Consider the following 18,746-nt stretch of genomic DNA (forward strand, 5'->3'; position numbering starts at 1 on the left):
GACGAAGACGGAGTCGACGAGCAGCACGATCGCGTGGAAGCGGTGCAAGATGAGGGCGCAACTGCCGAGCACCTTGATGTCGCCGATGCGGTTGAGGACGGCCCGCTGCAGGGGCCCTCCTCCTCCATCCCACGCAGGTTACAAGCACATAGATCGAGATCGGGGAGAGGCGTCGGCACGGGGCACGACCGGGCGGGGCGAGAGCCGGGACGGCAAGGACGTGTGCAAGCACGGGCGCTGCGGCACGTGGTGCTGGTGGTGCCATAGGAGCCATTCCTGTTCGCGCCAAGCGTCCACGAGAATAACCTGTAAGGACGTGATGGCGTGATGGAGGCTACTTTCAATTCCGTCACTTCTGTCGTTTTATTTTAACGGAATGCTATTTTCAGTTCACGGTTCAATCTTTTGGTAGTATTTTACAATGACGCATACTTTCGATGGTATTTTACGAAGATCGTGATCTTTCGATGCTACACAACCAATTTTCCCTTATAGATATACATATTGTGCGTGTATATGATGTTATAACAAAAGGACCACTATAGTCGTGAATAAATTTTTTTTGGTTGATTAATTCTTGATATCGGTACGCCAGGACCTCAGTTTACCAAGAATATCTCTCGGTGAAGGAAGTTATAGATAACTTGATTCATTTGAGGTTTCTGTATGTGGCGGAGAAGTAATAATGACATAATGCACGGTATTATTTGTGTATGCACTAATGACACAATGCACAATACGAGGGGGACAAATGAAGGAGCACATGCCCCCTCCCCTACCATCAGATATATGGTAATACCATCAAGTTGGTCAACATAGCCACTATGAAATCATGCTAGTAATCTTATTACTAGATATGAAAGGATGCATGCCGAGCAAATAACGTGTATGTATGTTTCCTAAAAGATGGCACAAGTTGTACGCTGGTGATAGAGATTCAAGGTTCTCAGCGCGTTTTTTTGAACTTCTAGTAGCTGTTTTGTTTGTGCTGTCGTCTGTTCTTTGTGGTAGATGTATCACTCTTTTCGAACTATCTATGTTTGGAACAGTCCGCTGATTTTAGTTTAGCTGTGCAAGGGTAGGCTAAGATTTGAGATAGAACTTTAGTGTTGGTAGGTTGGGTTAGTCAGTTCTTTTGCGTGTCTAGTTCTGCTTCTGTCTCGACTTCTATCATCTCTTGTATTTCCATCATGCTATAATAGAATCGGTGTTTCCTCGCATGGGAAAAAGTGTAAGTCAGAGCTTCCGACTATAGATTGATAGGACTATTTAGGCCTCTGAGTTATTCATTTTTTTGTTTACTTTGAATTACCCCCGTGTCCATGAAAGAATAGATTTCTAGCAAGTTTAGGACAGACTAGCAAGTGAGAGAAAATACCTTACTATCCCTTATTAAACTTCTTAACTTCAACTGCACCCACCACTTACGGAGAAAGTTGGAGCAATAATTTTTGGTGTTTCTAATAATATATTAAATGTTATTGCACCCACACAACATCAACTATTGGAGCATGATGTCTAGTAGGATGCAGGAATAAATGGGAGTCTAGAAGTTGATTTGTTTTGGGACAAATTTTGAGTCTGGAAATATATTTTTCTAAGGAACAGAGGGTGTGTTTTGAGTTAAAAAAATGTTCAAACCCTTTACAAAGAGTCGTTTGCATGTAGGTATTTATCCCAAGAGTTGCTTTTGTCCAACAGCACTTTACTAATGCTGTAAAAATTCATTTTTTTTGCGATTTCTTAGTCTGATTTTGGATCTGTTATAGTTAGTCTGATTTTGGTTCTGTTATATAGTTGGATCTCCTTACTAATCCGAAAAGGATAAATTATTTCAACCTCCTCTTGTTTGGGCTGAATCCTCACTACCGGCCAATTCTCCCCTCTCGACTGAGCCGTAAAGAACAACCAAAGCCTTTCTTGCACGCGTGACGTTACTGGGCCAGCCCGCGCGAGCAGATCAGGTCCATCCAAACAAGAGGGCGGGCGGAGGCCGTCCCGTCGTCGATGGAACCGAGGCTCGCACCGCCGCACCTGCACCCGGTCCACGCGCGCAGCTGTGGGCAGCTGAGTGCGTCGCGTGGGCCCGTCACCTGATGTGGCCGCCGCCACTGCCGTACAAGCGGGACCCAGACCTCCTCGGCGCATAGACCCCGCGCACGGACGGCCTGCCTCCCCTCCGCCCAGTCCTTCCACCTCGTCGCCCAGAAGCAGCAGCTGGTCGCGTCGCCTCGTGCTCTCCGCCTCCCCCGCCTCGCTTCCTCCTCCGCGCTCCCTTCGTCGAGGCGACAGCGAGGGCGTATAAAGCGCTACCCCCCTCCGCGCGCGTCCGCATCGTCGCCACCGCCTCTCCACTCCACTCCTCGACGAGACCAATGGCGGCCGCTGCGTCCTCCGCGCTGCACGCCGTCGGCGCCGTCGCCTCCGCCAAGCCCAGATCCGCCGCCCCAGGTACTTGTACCTTCCCCTGAAAGGCTAACCTCCTCACCCTGTCGCCTCCACCGCGCCGCGCCACAACCGGCGGTTGACTGACTTGACCGATCTGCGTCGCTTGTGCAGCGGTGGCGAGGAGGAGGAGCGCGCGCGTGGCCGCGGCGGCCAAGGGAGGACCGGGCTCTTCGGGGAGAGGCAGGCTGGTTGCTCGCAGCGCCGTTGCAGTTACGTAATGCCTCCTGATGTGCTCTCGCCCCTCTACCTGATGCGCTCCCGCTCTCTGCGTCGTGCTGATCTGTTTGCCCTGTGGGATTGTTGTGCGTTCGCAGGCCAAGGCGGATGAGGCGGCCGCGGCGGCGGGATCCAAGTCAGGCGGGTAAGAATAAGATACTGAGATGACTTGCTGTCAACCTGAATTGAAATTCTGGCATAATTTGGTCTGTGCAAACAATTCGTGTTGGTTTAGATGTCACCATGAGATTTAGCCCTGGATGCGACTGAATTAGCATGTGCGACTGTCCAGCGGGTTATTATCTATAATAGACTCGACAGGACTTGTAGTCCTGTCCTTTGCAGCTGAAACAAATGTTAGCTGGCTGTTAGGCTGTAATTTTACTCCTTAAATTCGGCTACCTCACAAGGTCCTTGCCAGTGGATGTAAGATTGGATCTGTGAGGTTTAGATGTTGAATTCTGTTAACTAGGGTTCGGGACAGGTCAGCGGAGCAAGCAAGGTTGTCTTATTCCTTAATTTAATGTTTTGGCAAGGGTTGTCTTATTCCTTAATTTAATGTTTCGGCAAGTAGGAGTACCACATGGATTGGGTAGAAATATTAGAGATCAAGCTCAACCAGGGAGTTATGCTCACCAACTCTAGCGATCATGTTCAACACTCTTTTAAGCAAACCCTGGTTTGCACACATGCACATTTGATGTTGCTATCGGTATGAAAAATAAAGGTAGCAGCTTTATGATATATTCTTAGTGAATACTGCCTTCTACCTTCAAAAATGTCCAGAGAACAGGAGGTAAACGATTGGTGATCTCTATCTAGCTAAGTTGGAATGTAGAACTGTGCATTTTATCCTTGTGTTAGAAATTAGAAAAGTAGAATTTTAATGAGGTGTTCTATTGCATTTTGCATTATACTGGATTACTGTCAACTAGAGCATTCTTAATAGAGCTGAAATTCAAGTGCTGGTAAATGGTGGTTGGTCTCTTTGAAACTTCCATCGACTTCTTTCCTTTGAGTTCAATGCAAATCTGGTCTCAGCAGATTTGATACCTGGCCATGATTTCCAGTCCATGTATTGAAGGTTAATCCAAAATAGTTTAAACACTGTTGATGCCTGAGGACTGCATAGTCTATGCTGGGCGCTGAAAGGAACTATTGAGTTCTGCTGTTTAGCAGTGCAAATGAACTTGCCTTCAGAATACATAAAAGTGATTGGTTAGAAACATAGACATTCCTATTCCAGTACTCCTTCAAGCAAACTGTGTGGACAAGTTATATACATGAATGTGGAAATAGTAAGGAAACTCAGGCAGTCAGGCAATTAAGGTCTATAACCTGGTTTGTATTTGGCAGCACCAAATGTTTTGTTTCTTTTTTATTATAAAACTGAAAGTGCTTTTTTTCAAGCAAGCCATGTTGACTAGAGGTAGGCTGGTTATTGACATCTAGATGTATTGGTTCGAAACCTTGAACCGGCTAGAATCATAAACTATACTCAGGCATGGACATTGGGGCACTGGTAAAGAACAACATATACCAGTTTTTGACCCAATATCAATGCACCAAAGCTGTCAGCATTAACCAATTGGTTACCACCGGCAATCAGAAACCAGTACTTTGTTAAGCTTTGTCAGGCAATAAAATATGCTATTAGCCCAGTAAAGAACAGCTTACATCAATTTTTGGACCAATCAATGTACCATTGTTGTCAGTAGTAACTAATTGGTTACCACTGGCAATCAGAAACCTGCTGTACTTTGTTAAGTTTTGTTCCGGCTACAAAATATGCTATGAGCCCACTAGTTGAAATCATAAATGAACATAGAAGTCTTGTTTTCTATATGGAATTTTTGTTATACTGAGGGCTGCTGTTGCCTCTATGAGTAAGGGATCTAGACAATTCTTGTTCTCTTATTTTTCGAGTGTCCATGTTGACAATTTTGATTGACTAAAAGTAGACTGGTTCTTGACTTCTAAATGTATTTGTTTGAAACATTAAACCTGCTAGAACCAGTTAACTTAATACTCGGCCATGAACATTGGGATTTGGGACACTTGGGGTAAACAACAGCGTACACCGGAATTTGATTCCATCAACACAGAAATTGTCATCAGCAGCCAATTGAGTACCACTGACAAACAGAAGCTCGTAGTTGGTTAAGCTTTGTCACAGCAAGAAAATATGCTATTGGCCCACTGGTTAACAACCACTTACACCAGTTTTTTTAACCAATCAGTGTACCACTGTTGTCAGCAGTAGCTTATTGGTTACCACTATTCACTAGCAATCAGGAACCTGTACTTTGTTAAGCTTTGTTCCGACAACAAAATATGCTGTTGGTCCACTAATTTAAATCATAAATGGCATAGAAGTCCTGTTCTCTTATATGCAAATTTTGTTATGTGATGGCTGTTGTTTCCTCTTTGATGAGTAAGGGATGTTGAAATGTAATTTGTATTTGATTTCTATTATTTATGATTATCTACATATGCCTGACTATGTTGACCTTTTCTGCTGTTTAGCCATGAGTTGCTGTTGTTTGAGGCCCTTCGCGAAGCTTTGATAGAAGAGATGAATTTGGATCCAACAGTGTGCATCATAGGTGAAGATGTTGGTGACTATGGAGGTTCATACAAGGTGACCAAAGGGTTGGCTGAGATGTTTGGAGACCTTCGGGTTCTTGATACCCCTATCGCTGAGAACTCCTTCACCGGCATGGGAGTTGGAGCAGCAATGAAAGGGCTCAGGCCTGTTGTAGAAGGCATGAACATGGGTTTCCTTCTCCTCGCCTACAACCAGATCTCAAACAACTGTGGTATGCTTCACTACACCTCAGGGGGTCAGTTCAAGATCCCGATTGTGATCCGAGGCCCTGGTGGTGTTGGTCGTCAGCTTGGTGCCGAGCACTCACAGCGGCTGGAGTCATACTTCCAGTCAATCCCTGGCCTTCAAATGGTTGCTTGCTCCACTCCTTACAATGCCAAGGGCCTGATGAAGGCAGCCATAAGGAGCGAGAACCCAGTGGTGCTGTTTGAGCACGTCCTCCTATACAACCTGAAGGAGAAAATCCCCGACGAGGAGTACATCTGTTGCCTGGAGGAGGCGGAGATGGTGCGCCCAGGTGAGCACGTGACCATCCTCACGTACTCCCGCATGAGGTACCATGTGATGCAGGCCTGCCAAGACGCTGGTGAACAAAGGGTACGACCCCGAGGTCATCGACATCAGGTCGCTGAAGCCGTTTGATCTGCACACCATCGGGAACTCGATCAAGAAGACCCACCGTGTGCTGATCGTGGAGGAGTGCATGCGGACGGGCGGCATCGGCGCCAGCCTGAGGTCGGCCATAATCGACAACTTCTGGGACTACCTGGACGCCCCCATCATGTGCCTGTCGTCGCAGGACGTACCGACCCCGTATGCTTCAACTCTGGAGGACGCCACCGTGGTGCAGCCTGCGCAGATCGTGGCCGCTGTTGAGCAGATCTGCCAATAATCGTGATATGACGGCTTTGTTGAGTTAATTGATTTCCGGATTCGTATTACCGTGTTTTGTTCGTTGTCACATAGTGACTGTCATTGTGCCTTAGACAGACATGTATTCTATTTTACAACGCAGAAGCCATACTCATACGAATGCATTTTGTTCACTGTGCAAAGCTGGATGCCCTTTGTTTGTTCTTGTACATCATTTATTAATTATTAGGTTTCAGCATTCGTTAGTAACAGCAGCGCCGTTTTGGTTCGTCTATTTATACGATGATTGGGGTGTTTGGATACGATGATCGGGGTGTTTGATACCTCCTCCAAAACTTTCCCTATCATATAATATGTTTAGACACTAATTTAGAGTATTAAACATAGATTAATTATAAACTAATTATACAGATGGAGATTAATTTACGAGAAGAATCTATTAAGCCTAATTAGTTCATGAGTTGACAATGTGGTGCTACGATAAACATATGTTAATGATGAATTAATTAATTAAGCTTAACAAATTTGTCTTGCAAATTAGTCTCAGTCTATGCAATTAATTTTTATAATTAACTCTTGTTTAGTCCTTATAGTTAACATCCGAATGTCCGATACAGGATTAAATTGGATTCAAACACGAGTCGGTCCCATTTAGTTTCACTCCTGCACCTGAATTTGTTGGTTGCATCTTGCAGAAGATTCGGGCATTGCATTGTGGCCCCATTTCTGCACTCTGATTTTTCTTCTCCCGTTTCATTCCCGTTGCAGCTTGAGCCTCATCATGTTCTCCGTTCAGGCCCCGCTCGCTTGTCTGAATTCTGAAGGAATCTGGATAGTTTGTAGGAATGCTGGATGAATTTGTGAGAGAAAAACACTGTTTCGAATGAAAAATAAGCGGATCAAGCTGGGTTTAAGGACACGCGAACAGAGCCTGATCAATCATGTCACTCAAACCTGGTATTACTAAAAATCAATTTGAGTTTGGAAACCTATATTCTTCTAATTCACTTACACATGTTGCTTTATGCCATGTTTTCTTAGACCTAAATAAAAATGAAGCGGGGCAGCTACTCCGCTGGCTGGGTGACAGCGATGACGCCGTTCACAAGCCAGAGTACAGAAAGCCGTGCGGCTGTGCGAGCTATCACTAGCAGTGGCTGCAGCAGCTAGGGGCCACCCAGAACCGAACCACAAGCATCCTGATGAAAAGTAAAAGGAATGGTAGTGCTAGTACCCGGATGGACGGATTGACGCCGGCATTGTACTCTGTTTTCTTCGCGTGTACCTGTACTCCACGCCCTCGTTCGGAGTCAGCACGCCCGGCTCACGCCGCACGCGGGGACCGTTCGCGCCTCCGCTTCTCATACACATTACAATATCTGATCTACTTTTGTAATACACAGATAAAACATTTACAACATACGTTAAAAATATTTATAACATACGTCTGAAACGCTTACAAAACACTAGAATAACTTGAAAACATATGTGTAGCTATTACAAATATATGCAAACCTCAAGGTGAAACACTTGTGACATGTACGTATTAAAACACCTGAAACACTTGCATATATATGCAAAATCCCAATCTAGTTTTGTAACATCAAAAGATGAAAACAGTTGCAACATACGTCTGAAACAGATGAAACATACACTTGAAACATACTCTACATGTATAGCCATTGCAACATGTGCAACATCTCGATCTACTTTTGCAACATCGATATAAAATACTTACAACATATCTTTGAAACATCTGAAACACTTGAAACATACGCTTGCGACATGCGCTTTCAGTATAATGTCACCTTGCTGCTTGGACAAATGGAGGATTGTCGTTGCGGTGCTCAATGTCGGCGCGGAGCTCGCCGATGCGACAACGGCGTGGGCAACTCGTCGGCGGGGCAGCATCACAATTAGCATCCCCCTCTCGCCTGCTTGCTGAAGGATCCGTCGTGGAGGCTCGCCGGCTTGGTGGAGCGACCACGATGTGCAGATGTGCAGGGAGGAGAAGGAAGCGGGATGCGCATGCGCGGCGCCATGCATCATTGCCGGAGGTGGCCTGTACGGGTCTGGACGTGGGAGGCTAGGAGCCTGTGACGGTAAGGCTGTGAAGGTGGAGCAGTGTGCAGTGAAGACAGAGCCATGTGTGACATTTGCCACATGCACGTTGCTTGGGCCGGTTCGCAGGTCCAGCGAGCAAGCGTCCGTCCACCGGACGGACACCCTAATAACCCAATAATTACCGAAAAGGAAATATTTCAGGTCATTAACGTTTCCCGCTAGCAGGCACCACGTTTCCTACTTTCCTGGTTAGTTTGCGGCCCTAACTTTGGCCCATCAAAAATAGCGCAGGAGCCCACGAGCCAACACAGAGCTGCCACGGGCCAACACATAGCTGAAAATTGGGGCCAAGAGCTACGACGAGGGGCGCTCCAGTGGCCGGAAGCCCAAAATTTCCCCACCCCCAACGCCTCAGCGCACAGTCGCACGGCCGACGGCTTCTCCTGTTGTCCCTCTCGTTTTCCCTCCCGTTCCCCCAAACCCTAGTGCTAGTGGCGAGGGAGCGAGCAGCAAGGCGCCAAGCATCTGCAGCGGCGCGGCGAGGCGGCGTGTGCACCGCGGCAGCGGGGGGCCTCGAGGCGCCTACCTGCAGGCTGCAGCGGTGGAGCGCCGGCGTGGCTAGCCGCTGGGCGGCTGGGCGGGCGGCGGCCGCTCCTGGCCCGTGCTGAGGCATCGAGCTGAGGGTGGAGGCCGCAGGGCGGCAGAGCAACGCCGACTGCTGTGAGCCCGTGACTGCAGGGTGCCGTCTGCTGTCTGCTGTCTGCCGATTGGAGTAGAGACTAACCGGCAACTGTTAATTCAAATTGTAAGTTAGTTTGGTCAACTGGCTTACCATTTCAATACATTCTCGATTGCAATTTACCAATATTTATGAAAAAATGAAACTGAGACGGTGGCTAAGGCAGTGAAATTCACTTTCTTAGAGTACTCTACGTCTTCACTGTTTCACCAATGTTGTTTATTAGTTTGGTTGTTTCATATCCTCTATATGTTTCATTCAGATGTTTATACTTCCATATGTTTTATGTCCTCTATCTATGTATTTTCAGATGTTGCCAATTCGATATGTCGAACAATTGGTATTTATATATGTTAAATAATTTCAAGTTATGCTCAATTCTATGAATATATGAAATCATGCTCAATTATGTTTTATCCTTGTGTATTATACAACTACTACTATGTGGTATTATAACATGCCAAGTAGGGCTTCAGGTTGTGAAAAATGAATTTGAATACCCAACCTCAGAATCCTGGGCCTGCCACCGACTATATGTTGTACTATTGGTGTCACATGTTTCACTTATTATTGCTTTCTATAAGCTAGCTTCTAGATCCAATGTTTGATGTGCAACATTACTTTTCAATCTAATTCAGACCAACTGTCACACTATCTGTATTTGTGTCTTTGGTATGTCTGTTGCTAAGTTGTGTATTGCAGACCTTTCTATGGTTTTGTGCAACCTGCTATTTCCACCGTGTTTATTTGCATCTTTTCATGTGTGTATAGGCCACCTCTTAAATTTCACTGTCACTTAGGGACTCCTTTCCCTGAGAAGAGGCGGAGGCTGGGATAAACAATGACTGTTGGATCACGTGTGGTGGTGATAGACAATGGGGGTGGCCTTCTCAAGGCTGGCTTTGGCGGAGACAATGATCCAATTGCTGTTGTCCCCAACTGTATGGCCAAACCCCCTGGTGGCAATGCTAATTCCAAAAAATGGTTGGTTGCTGATCAGCTGCAGGCAGAAGATGTCGATGTGACTGGCATGACACTGAAGCGTCCTATTGATCGTGGCTATCTTATCAATACCGAGGTGCAGAAGGAGGTGTGGGAACGGGTTTTACGCAATCTTCTCCAGGTTGAACCTACCAGCTCATCCCTGTTACTGGTGGAGCCATTGTTTAACCCTCCAGCGCTACAACACGCAACTGATGAGCTGGTGTTCGAGGAGTTTGGTTTCAACTCTCTTTGTGTTGCAGATGGTCCTTCCCTTGTCCACCTTTATGAGGCTAGCCGCCAACCAATGCTCTTCCGTGCCCAGTGCAGCCTTGTTGTTGACTGTGGCTTCTCTTTCACCCACGCATCCCCTGTGCTTCAGAACTTTACTCTGAATTACGGCGTTCGGCGTATGGACCTTGGTGGCAAGGCCCTTACAAACTATCTCAAGGAGCTTGTCTCATATCGTTCCCTTAATGTCATGGATGAAACTCTCCTCATTGATGATGCAAAGGAAAAGCTATGCTTTGTCTCGCTTGATGTCCCTGGTGATCTTCACCTTGCCAGGTCTGCTGCCTTCATAATCTGTCACCGTATGTATCATATTTTCAATTCTTCTTTCCGTTTGTTTAGGGTTAATGTATAATGATATTTTCAATTAAATTTCAAGGTCACAGCAACCTTAATTTTGAAATGCCATCTAGGAACATGCAGCATTTGGACTCTGTGTAACCAATTTAACTGCCTCTATCGATAGCCTGTTATTTTCCAAACTTGATTTTATAACTTCTTGAACAGAGTGCATGTGCATATATGTGGGGGGGAGGTAGTGGACAAGGTTTTGTAAGTGAAACTTCACTTGGCATTGCAAGGCATGAAACACCTTAACATTTGAATTTCAAGAATGCAAAACTTATCTCCAGCAAATAAATGAACCAAGCATAATGGATTATGTTTCTGGAATCATCCTATACTTGGGTTATGTTTTCTCCATATTGTTGTTTAAAATGTCTTCTTCAACCACACTGGATTTACAGTGCCAAGAGACGATTTTCTCTCTGGATGCTATGGAATGCCCACCATTGATAGGGTGAATGTTAGTGCCTTAGTGGAGACAAATTTTCTTTGCTGAAAGGTTGTTTAGAAGTATCATCCTAAAGCATATTGTGCTGCATTATGTGAAAAAACATGTTAAATGATGTAAAATCACATTCCTTCAAAGTTGGAATGCTTCTAATTAGTTGACTGAACCAAGGGATTTTATGCTACTCAAATCACTTAGCAGCTTGCTGTGCAATTGCTTGGCAGGTTATCATTTAAGGACAACCCTTTTAGGTGTTCTTACATTCTCCCCGATGGTATAACATACAAGAAAGGGTTTGTCAAGGACATGAATGAAGCACTTAGATATCGCTCTCTGGCTCTCGATGAAGAAGCAAAGAGAAAAGAACATAGCATGGATATAAATAAGTCCGAGGACCGGAAAAAGCCAGAATTAAGTCAAAATGTAAGATCGTTGCCTCTTTGGTCTCAGTTGCCTTTTGTTCTTATGGTATTATTAATGAAGTTAAATCTCTGTAGGAATTTGTACTGACAAATGAAAGGTTCCTTGTCCCGGAGATGTTTTTTCATCCAATCGATCTTGGTTAGTGTCAATGTGAAATGTCCTGTATACTTTTGCTCATAAGATTTTAAATATATTATCTCATTTCTCATCTCAATTCTCAAATTGTTTTGGGAGCATATCAGTCTCATGATTTTCTTCTCTGCATTTTGTTTCGTAAAAACATTGCAAAACACAATAGTGATTTGCTCCATTTGCAATGAATTCAGATCAACCATCAGTTCTTTTTTTCTGATGGGGAGGATTTGCACGGTAAACATTGAGATGCAAAACTAGTAACATATAATTCTTGCGAGAGACCCAGGAGTTGCTATTCACTTGACCTGCTGGTTCGCATGCTCAGTAGTTTGGATCTGCTTGCTGAATTTCACATCTATCATTCTTCTTTTCCTTAAATTTTGGCTAACAATAGAACACAAGACGGTGAAGTTTTGTTCATTTTTCTTCTGCATAGGAGTATTGTTAGGTTCATAACTAATACTCCTCGTTGGCACATCTTTTAAGCTGCTCATTTTTGCCATATTAATCTCTACTTTGCATATTTATAGGCATAAATCAAGCTGGACTTGCTGAGTGTATAGTTCGTGCTGTACAAGCTTGCCATCCATATCTTCAACCTGTGCTTTTTGAGAGGTATCGTTTACATCTGCACCTATCTTGATCTTTGAATATGCTATGCATTTGAGTTTACGTTGTTGTGCTGTTTCCAGCATCATCTTGACAGGTGGAAGCACACTGTTCCCCAGATTCACTGAGAGACTGTAAGTTGTTTCTTTAGCAACACTATGTTGTGCTATTTTGTCGTTGCAAAGGGGCCATCAGATACACTTGTTATTTGGTGTATTTCGAGGTGGTCACTGAGATTGCACTAACTGTATTGACAGGGAGAGGGAACTTCGGCCTCTTGTCCCTGACAACTACGAGGTTAAAATAACTCGTCAAGAGGAGTATGCCTATCTCCCTCTCTCTATATCACTGTCTCCATCTCATACATGCCCGGCAAACACTGAAAAGTGAAATACCCATGTATTCGAATGCTATTAATTAATGCTCGGTTACTTCTTGTAGCCCAATTCTTGGTGTCTGGAGAGGCGGATCTATTCTGGCATCAACTCCTGATTACGAATCAATGTGCATTACAAAGTCTGAGTACGAGGAGATGGGATCAGCAAGGTGTCGACGAAGGTTTTTCCACTGAAGAGTAGAGCTTGACAATTTAGTTGTATGTGGAATTAGAAGTTCGGTTTACAGTAGTAACTCCTCTGCGCCTGGGATTATTTTTAGTAAAAAAATCTTTCTTGTAGTTAACTTTTCAGTAGATACCTCATGTACCCGCTAATCTGATCTGACAACTGTAGCTAGTCATGAGATTGAAATGGCAAGCTGCCGAGCTGGTTTATCCTTGCTGCCTTTAGCGCATGAGTTCTTGTGCCACGCTGAACTAGGGTCTGTTCGGTTGGTATTAAAGCCGGCTGAAGCTGATTTGTTGTGTGTAGATTTTAGCTGATAAGCCGGCTGATAGGTTTAAGCGAACACTAATTTCATGCAATGCAACATACATCGTCGTGAAAATGAGCTTCAGTTTTCAAAATTCAGAATTTTGCTGGCAGTACGGATTTTCCATTTGTACATGTATATATATATATATATATATACTTTTGACAGTCAGTTTCTGAGATTTAAGGTTGTAAGAATTGGCTACAAAATATGTTATTTTGTAGCCAGCTATAGAGTATATATATATATATATATATATATATATATATATATATATATATATATATATATATATATATATATATATATATATATATAAAGATAGCTAGGCTCAGATGAGATTTGCGTTAGACCTGAAAAAAAAGAAAGAAAAACTAGATTGGGGGGCATGAACGCTGTAATGCTAGGAACTAAACTAATCCAGCACTTCCATTCAGAAACGAACATCGTAGATCAGGCTGGCTAATGCTGTGTGCCTGCCTTGCAATCTCCAACTTGCCACTACAACGGTGGCGACGTGGCGTTGCAGATCTGAAGTTAGCCTCAGCGGCCAGCGTGCTTGATCCCTGCGCAAGGACACGAGCCCATTTAGAAAACCCTGGAATATATGAGCGAGAGCGCCCCTCGTTTCCCCCTCGCTCCCTCAACAGCACCGCACAAGTCTCTCTCTCTCGATTTTCTCGAGCGTGGGGCACCCCCCTGTCCCGATAGCGGCTTGCGAGGGCACGGCCCATCCACCGGCGCACGAGAAGACGCGGGGCTCGCCCCACTTAGTCCATCATGGGGCCCACATGGGGCCCTTCTCCTCTGGTCTCCCCGAGGGATGGCGGCACCGGGCAGCCCGGGTAGTTCCCTCGTCTCATCTCTCTCCATCTTCCTCTCATCTCTCCCTCTCCCTATCCGGGAATCCCTAATGCGGTGGGTGTAGATGCGGGTTGGAGAAGGTCGACCCATGGCGGCATGGCGGCATGGCGTCGATCCAGCGACGCGCGGCGGTGTGGTGTCGCCGATCGGCGCCCTGGCAGCCTAGATATAGGCCTGAAGCAGCCCGGATGGCAGCCCATAGATATCATCGACCTGGTGGCGACGCCCTACGGGCGCTCCTTTTTTTTTTTGTATTAATGGAGCGGGCATATTGGCCTCCTTTGAAAACTAGCATTAACATTTAACCATTATGATCTTGCAAAGGCGGGCAAGGTACCCGCCTCTATCAATGCTTTTTGGCCGACTGTAAAAGTAGTTATTGCATCAGTGTGTTATATTATGACTAGTTTTCATCTCTATCTCCAGGATTGTTTGAGATCCAAGCCACTATGTACTCTATATAATTAGGCTTACGAGGCTCAATACTAATCATTCAATCAAGGCGGATCTAGCGGTGAGACCGGGGGCTTGAGTCTGTTAGTTCACAAGATTATCGGCTCAGATGAGTCGACCACTTCATTAGTCTTGTCGACCACGACCGAACACGACAGACAGTCGTTCGACCATACACTATAGCTAGATGTAGAAGAAGGAAGAGAGAACAGAGCATACACACAGTAGAGGCACCAGCATTGGCCGGAGCTCGACAAATCTGAACTCTCTATTTACTGAGTTGCAGTAGTAAGTTATTTATACAACTCTATCCATCTAGTCCTTAGTATAGCTATCATGCTGTTACAGTGACTAGATGTGACAGCTAAGGCTGGATAACGAGCCGGCTCGGCTCGTTTCGGCTCGGCTCGTTTCAGCCTCGGCTTGTTCTAGCTCGTTAAGATAACGAGCTAGCTCGGCTCGGTTCGTTATCCTAACTGAGCCAGAAAGCCAGCTCGGCTCGGCTCGTTAAAAGCTCGAGCTGTCTCGTTAAGCTCGCGAGCCAGGTATAAAAAATACACAAAATATAATATTTGCATTTATCTAAAGTTTGAGAATAATAATAATACAAAAGAAATGAATCTAACAACCTTAAATCGAATAAAAAAATTAATATGCGCTAATATATATATAAGTATAATAAAATACTATAGTATTCATGCATCTAACTACCTTAAATGATATTTTTTTTCCTGAAAGCTTGGCTCGTTTAGCTCGTGAGCTGGCTCGAGTTGGCTCGTTATAGCTAACGAGCTGAAATCTTGGCTCGGCTCGGCTCGTTATCTTAACGAGCCGAGCTGAGCCTGAGTCGAGCCAGCCACGAGCCGAGCGAGCTAACGAGCTTCGAGTTTTTCGTCCAGTCCTTAGTGCAGCTGCAGTGCTAACGAGCTACGAGCTTTGGCGTCTGTTCCTGCAGCTGCTACAGTGCCGCTGCAGAGAGTCCTTTTCGACGTCGCCTTCATTTGCTGTGCATTCACATAAGGGATGCAGAAGATTATCTAATAATTCTTCCCCTAATCCTTCTGCTACCCTTGAACTCCCTCCATGTCGATCATCTTCTTCAGCTCCGTGAGTCGAAGATGGCCGAGCGGCTAGGTGAGGACGTCCGTGAGTTGCCGACCAGTTTCAACGAACTCGATAACGATCTGTCCTCCATCGACACAGTCCTTGAGGAAGTAGAACTTTACGTCGATGTGTTTACTCTGGTTGTGGAGAACCGGATTCTTCGCGAGGGCGATGGTGGGCCTGGTTGTCCACCATCAGTACTGGTGGGTGTGCTTCCACACCGATTAGCTCACCTAGCAACCGGCAGTAGCCACACAACTTGGCACGCCACTATGGCCGCTGCTACGTACTCTGCCTCGTACGTAGACAGCGCCACCACCTTCTGTTTTAGCGATAGCTATGAAATTGGAGCCGACCCGAGGAAGACGAGCACGCCAGATGTGCTCCGTCGTTCGTCGATGTACCCCGCCATGTCTGCATCGCTGAACATAGTGAGCTACAGCCTGCTTCTGCCTATCTTAGGGAAGACGATCCCTTAATCCACCGTCCCCTTGACATAGCGCAACAGTCGGTTCACCGTAGCCCAGTTATCCTCTCGAGGATCCTCCATGAAATGACTGACGTAGCCCACGACGAACGTAATGTCCTGGCCTCGTGTGGACTAGGTAGCGCAGATCGCCGATGATGCTCTGGTAGAGTGTTGCATCCACCTTCGCCGTGGTGCTGGCCTTTGTCAAGCTTCAGTCGCTCCTCCATCGGAGTCACACATAGCTTGCACTCAGCCATGCCGCTCCGCTCCAACAGCTTCGAGGCATACGTGCTCTGATCGAGCATGAGCTCCTCCTTCCCCTATCTCACCTCGATGCCGAGGTAGTAGGAGAGTGCCCCAAGATCGCTCATTCAAAAATGAGCCACCATCTCGTGCTTGAAGCTGTCGATGTCCTCCGCACACGCACCGATGACGATCAAGTCATCCACATACATGTCGACGACAAGCTCCTCCTTCTGCCATCACCATGTGTAGAGCACGTGCTCGGTTGCGCACCGCTAGAACCCAAGCTCACCCAGCGTGGCGTCAAGCTTAGCATTCCACGCTCGTGGGGCCTACCATAGCCCATAGAGCGCCTTGTGCAGTTGGAGCACCCTGTATTCCGCTCCCTTGACGGCGAAACCCAGTGGTTGCCTAGGCGAAGACCGTCTCCGCTAGCTCGCTGTTGAGGAAGGCCAATTTTATGTCCAGGTGATGGACGCACCAGTCCTTTGCTGCTGCCAAGGCTAGTAGCAAATGGACAGACTCCATGCGTGCTACTGGCATAAAGACTTTCTCGAAGTCGATGCCCTCACACTGAACAAAGCCTTGGGCGATGAGGCACGCCTTGTGCTTACAATGGCGCCAAGCTCATCCCGCTTGACCTTGTACACCCACTTCAGGCCGATCGGACGACATCTTGGAGGTGGATCGACTGAGCTCCCATGTCTCGTTTTCCTCGATCGCCTTCATCTCCTCTAGCATCGCCAGTCTACATCGCGCTCAGGCCAGCGCGAACGTGGGTGGTTCCTCTACACTGACAAGCAGTAGCTCTTGATCATTGAGCAGCCGACCAGCCATGCCTAAGGACCATGTGCCGCTGATGATATCGTCCAACATGTGGAACCACACTTCCTCATCAGTTGTGGAAGGCATCCATAAACTCAGTGATGTCACTTGGAGGTGAGGCAAACTCGATCGGAGTCGATGGAGTTCCCTATTCTGCCAGAGTGCTCAGCACACCACCTAGAGTGCTCAGCACCCTGGTTGTAGTGCTCAACACTACTCCTAGACAGCTCGTCACCACTCCTGGAGTGGTCTGCACCCCTCTCGGAGTGCTCGGCACCAGTCTTGTAGTGGTCAGCACCACTGCAAGACTGCTTGGCTCCGCTACTGGGAGTGCTCGGCACCCATCCTAGAGTGGTCGACACCACTATTGGGACCTCCTAGCTCCACTCCTACAGTGCTCGGCACCCTTCCTGGAGTGCTCGGTACCTCCCCAGGAGTGCTCGGCTCTATTGCTGGAGTGCTCGACACTCCTCTCAGAGTGCTCGACACCTCTTCCCCAGCGTCTCCACCACCAGTGGATGACCAAGTGCTCGACGATAAGGTGCTGGTGAAGTCGCCAGCTTTCCCCATGCTTGAACTAGTTCTAGTCCCTAAGCCACCTTCTCATCGAACATGACATCGCACGACACAAGTACCTTATCTCTGCATGGGTCATAGAGCTGGTATGCCTTGGTACCCTCCGTGTAGCCCAGGAACACCATCGGTGTGCTCCTATCCTCCAGCTTGGTGAGGATCAGCTTTGCCTTCCTAACATAGCTGATGCTAGCCGAATGTCCTAGAGGAAGGACACGCATGGCTTGTGCCCATGCCAAGCATCAAACACATCTTGCCCTTCAGGGCCTTGGTGGGAGCGCGATTGAGGATGAACACCGCCAGTGGTCACCGCCTCACCCTAGAACCTTGCTGGCATGCCTTTGGCCTTCATCATGGATCGAGCCATGTCGATCCACCGTCTAGTTCCTTCGCTCCATCACTGCCATTCTGCTGTGGCGAGTATAGGCATGGTGTGGTATCGCACCACACCATGATCCGCGTAGTACATAGCAAACTCCACCAAAGTGAATTCGTCGCCTCGATCAGTCCTCAGTAGGTAGAGCTTCTTGCCACTCTCGGCCTCCACGCGCATCTTGAACTTTTTGATCGCCGCCACTACTTCGTCCTTGCTCGTCAGGAGTTGCAGCCACATGTAGCGACTGCAATCATCCACGAGGAGGAGGAAGTATCGCCGACAACCAGTTTGTGGTTGGTGTGATCGGCCCACAGAGGTCGCCATGGACGAGCTCAAGAGCGTCCTCCGCAGTGATACTTGGGTGCTTTTGGGAACGATAGCCTTCTCTGCTTCTCGACTAGGCAGTTGTCACTAGAGCTCACCTCTATGCTCGATGTGGGGTAGCCCTCGGACCATTTTCTCTAGCTGACCAAGCGTGTCGAAGCTGAGATGTCCGAACTGAGCATGCCATAGCCACGGTTCCTCAGGTGTGCCTTGCCGCTAGGCACACCAGCTGCTCTACCTTCAAGTGAAGCAGGTACCACCGGTTCATGGACCTCTTCACCTTGGCAAGAAGTTGCTGTTCTCGGTCCCTGATCCTGAGGACTTCATCCTTGATCAGTACCTCGCTACCGTGCTCATCTAGCTGACCAATGTTGATGATGCTTGAACATAGCTACAGTGATGTAATATACATCCATTAGCATGCAGTGCTCCCTATTCTAGCACCTAAAGATGATGGTGCCGCTG

At 46.8% G+C, this 18,746-nt stretch overlaps 1 protein-coding gene and 1 pseudogene across 2 annotated transcripts; both read left to right on the forward strand.

Annotated features, from left to right (window-relative positions):
* Positions 1-2,215: 2,215 nt before the first annotated feature.
* Positions 2,216-6,327, forward strand: LOC136508393 (pyruvate dehydrogenase E1 component subunit beta-3, chloroplastic-like; annotated as a pseudogene).
* A 2,252-nt stretch (positions 6,328-8,579) lies between these two features.
* On the forward strand, positions 8,580-13,098 carry LOC136508189 (actin-related protein 6). Of its 2 annotated transcripts, none has more exons than XM_066502815.1 (8): positions 8,580-9,014; positions 9,720-10,496; positions 11,238-11,436; positions 11,511-11,574; positions 12,102-12,186; positions 12,264-12,314; positions 12,438-12,500; positions 12,622-13,098. In XM_066502815.1, exons 2-8 carry the CDS (start codon positions 9,790-9,792, stop codon positions 12,749-12,751), a joined length of 1,299 nt encoding a protein of 432 aa, XP_066358912.1. In that variant the 5' UTR covers positions 8,580-9,014; positions 9,720-9,789; the 3' UTR covers positions 12,752-13,098. The 2 variants fall into 2 exon arrangements, with proteins under 2 accessions (XP_066358912.1, XP_066358913.1); XM_066502816.1 differs by having other exon boundaries at positions 9,749-10,496.
* The last annotated feature ends 5,648 nt before the right edge of the window (positions 13,099-18,746 follow it).

The sequence above is a fragment of the Miscanthus floridulus genome, chromosome 15, assembly GCF_019320115.1.
Source record: "Miscanthus floridulus cultivar M001 chromosome 15, ASM1932011v1, whole genome shotgun sequence".
NCBI classification, from domain to species: Eukaryota; Viridiplantae; Streptophyta; class Magnoliopsida; order Poales; family Poaceae; genus Miscanthus; species Miscanthus floridulus.

Excerpts from the sequence above, each read along its gene's own strand:
- LOC136508189 (XM_066502815.1), top strand. The coding sequence starts at position 9,790 with ATGACTGTTGGATCACGTGTGGTGGTGATAGACAATGGGGGTGGCCTT. Across the intron at positions 10,497-11,237 it reads GGTGATCTTCACCTTGCCAG|GTTATCATTTAAGGACAACC; the intron begins GTCTGCTGCCTT and ends ATTGCTTGGCAG. Across the intron at positions 12,501-12,621 it reads AAAATAACTCGTCAAGAGGA|CCCAATTCTTGGTGTCTGGA; the intron begins GTATGCCTATCT and ends TACTTCTTGTAG.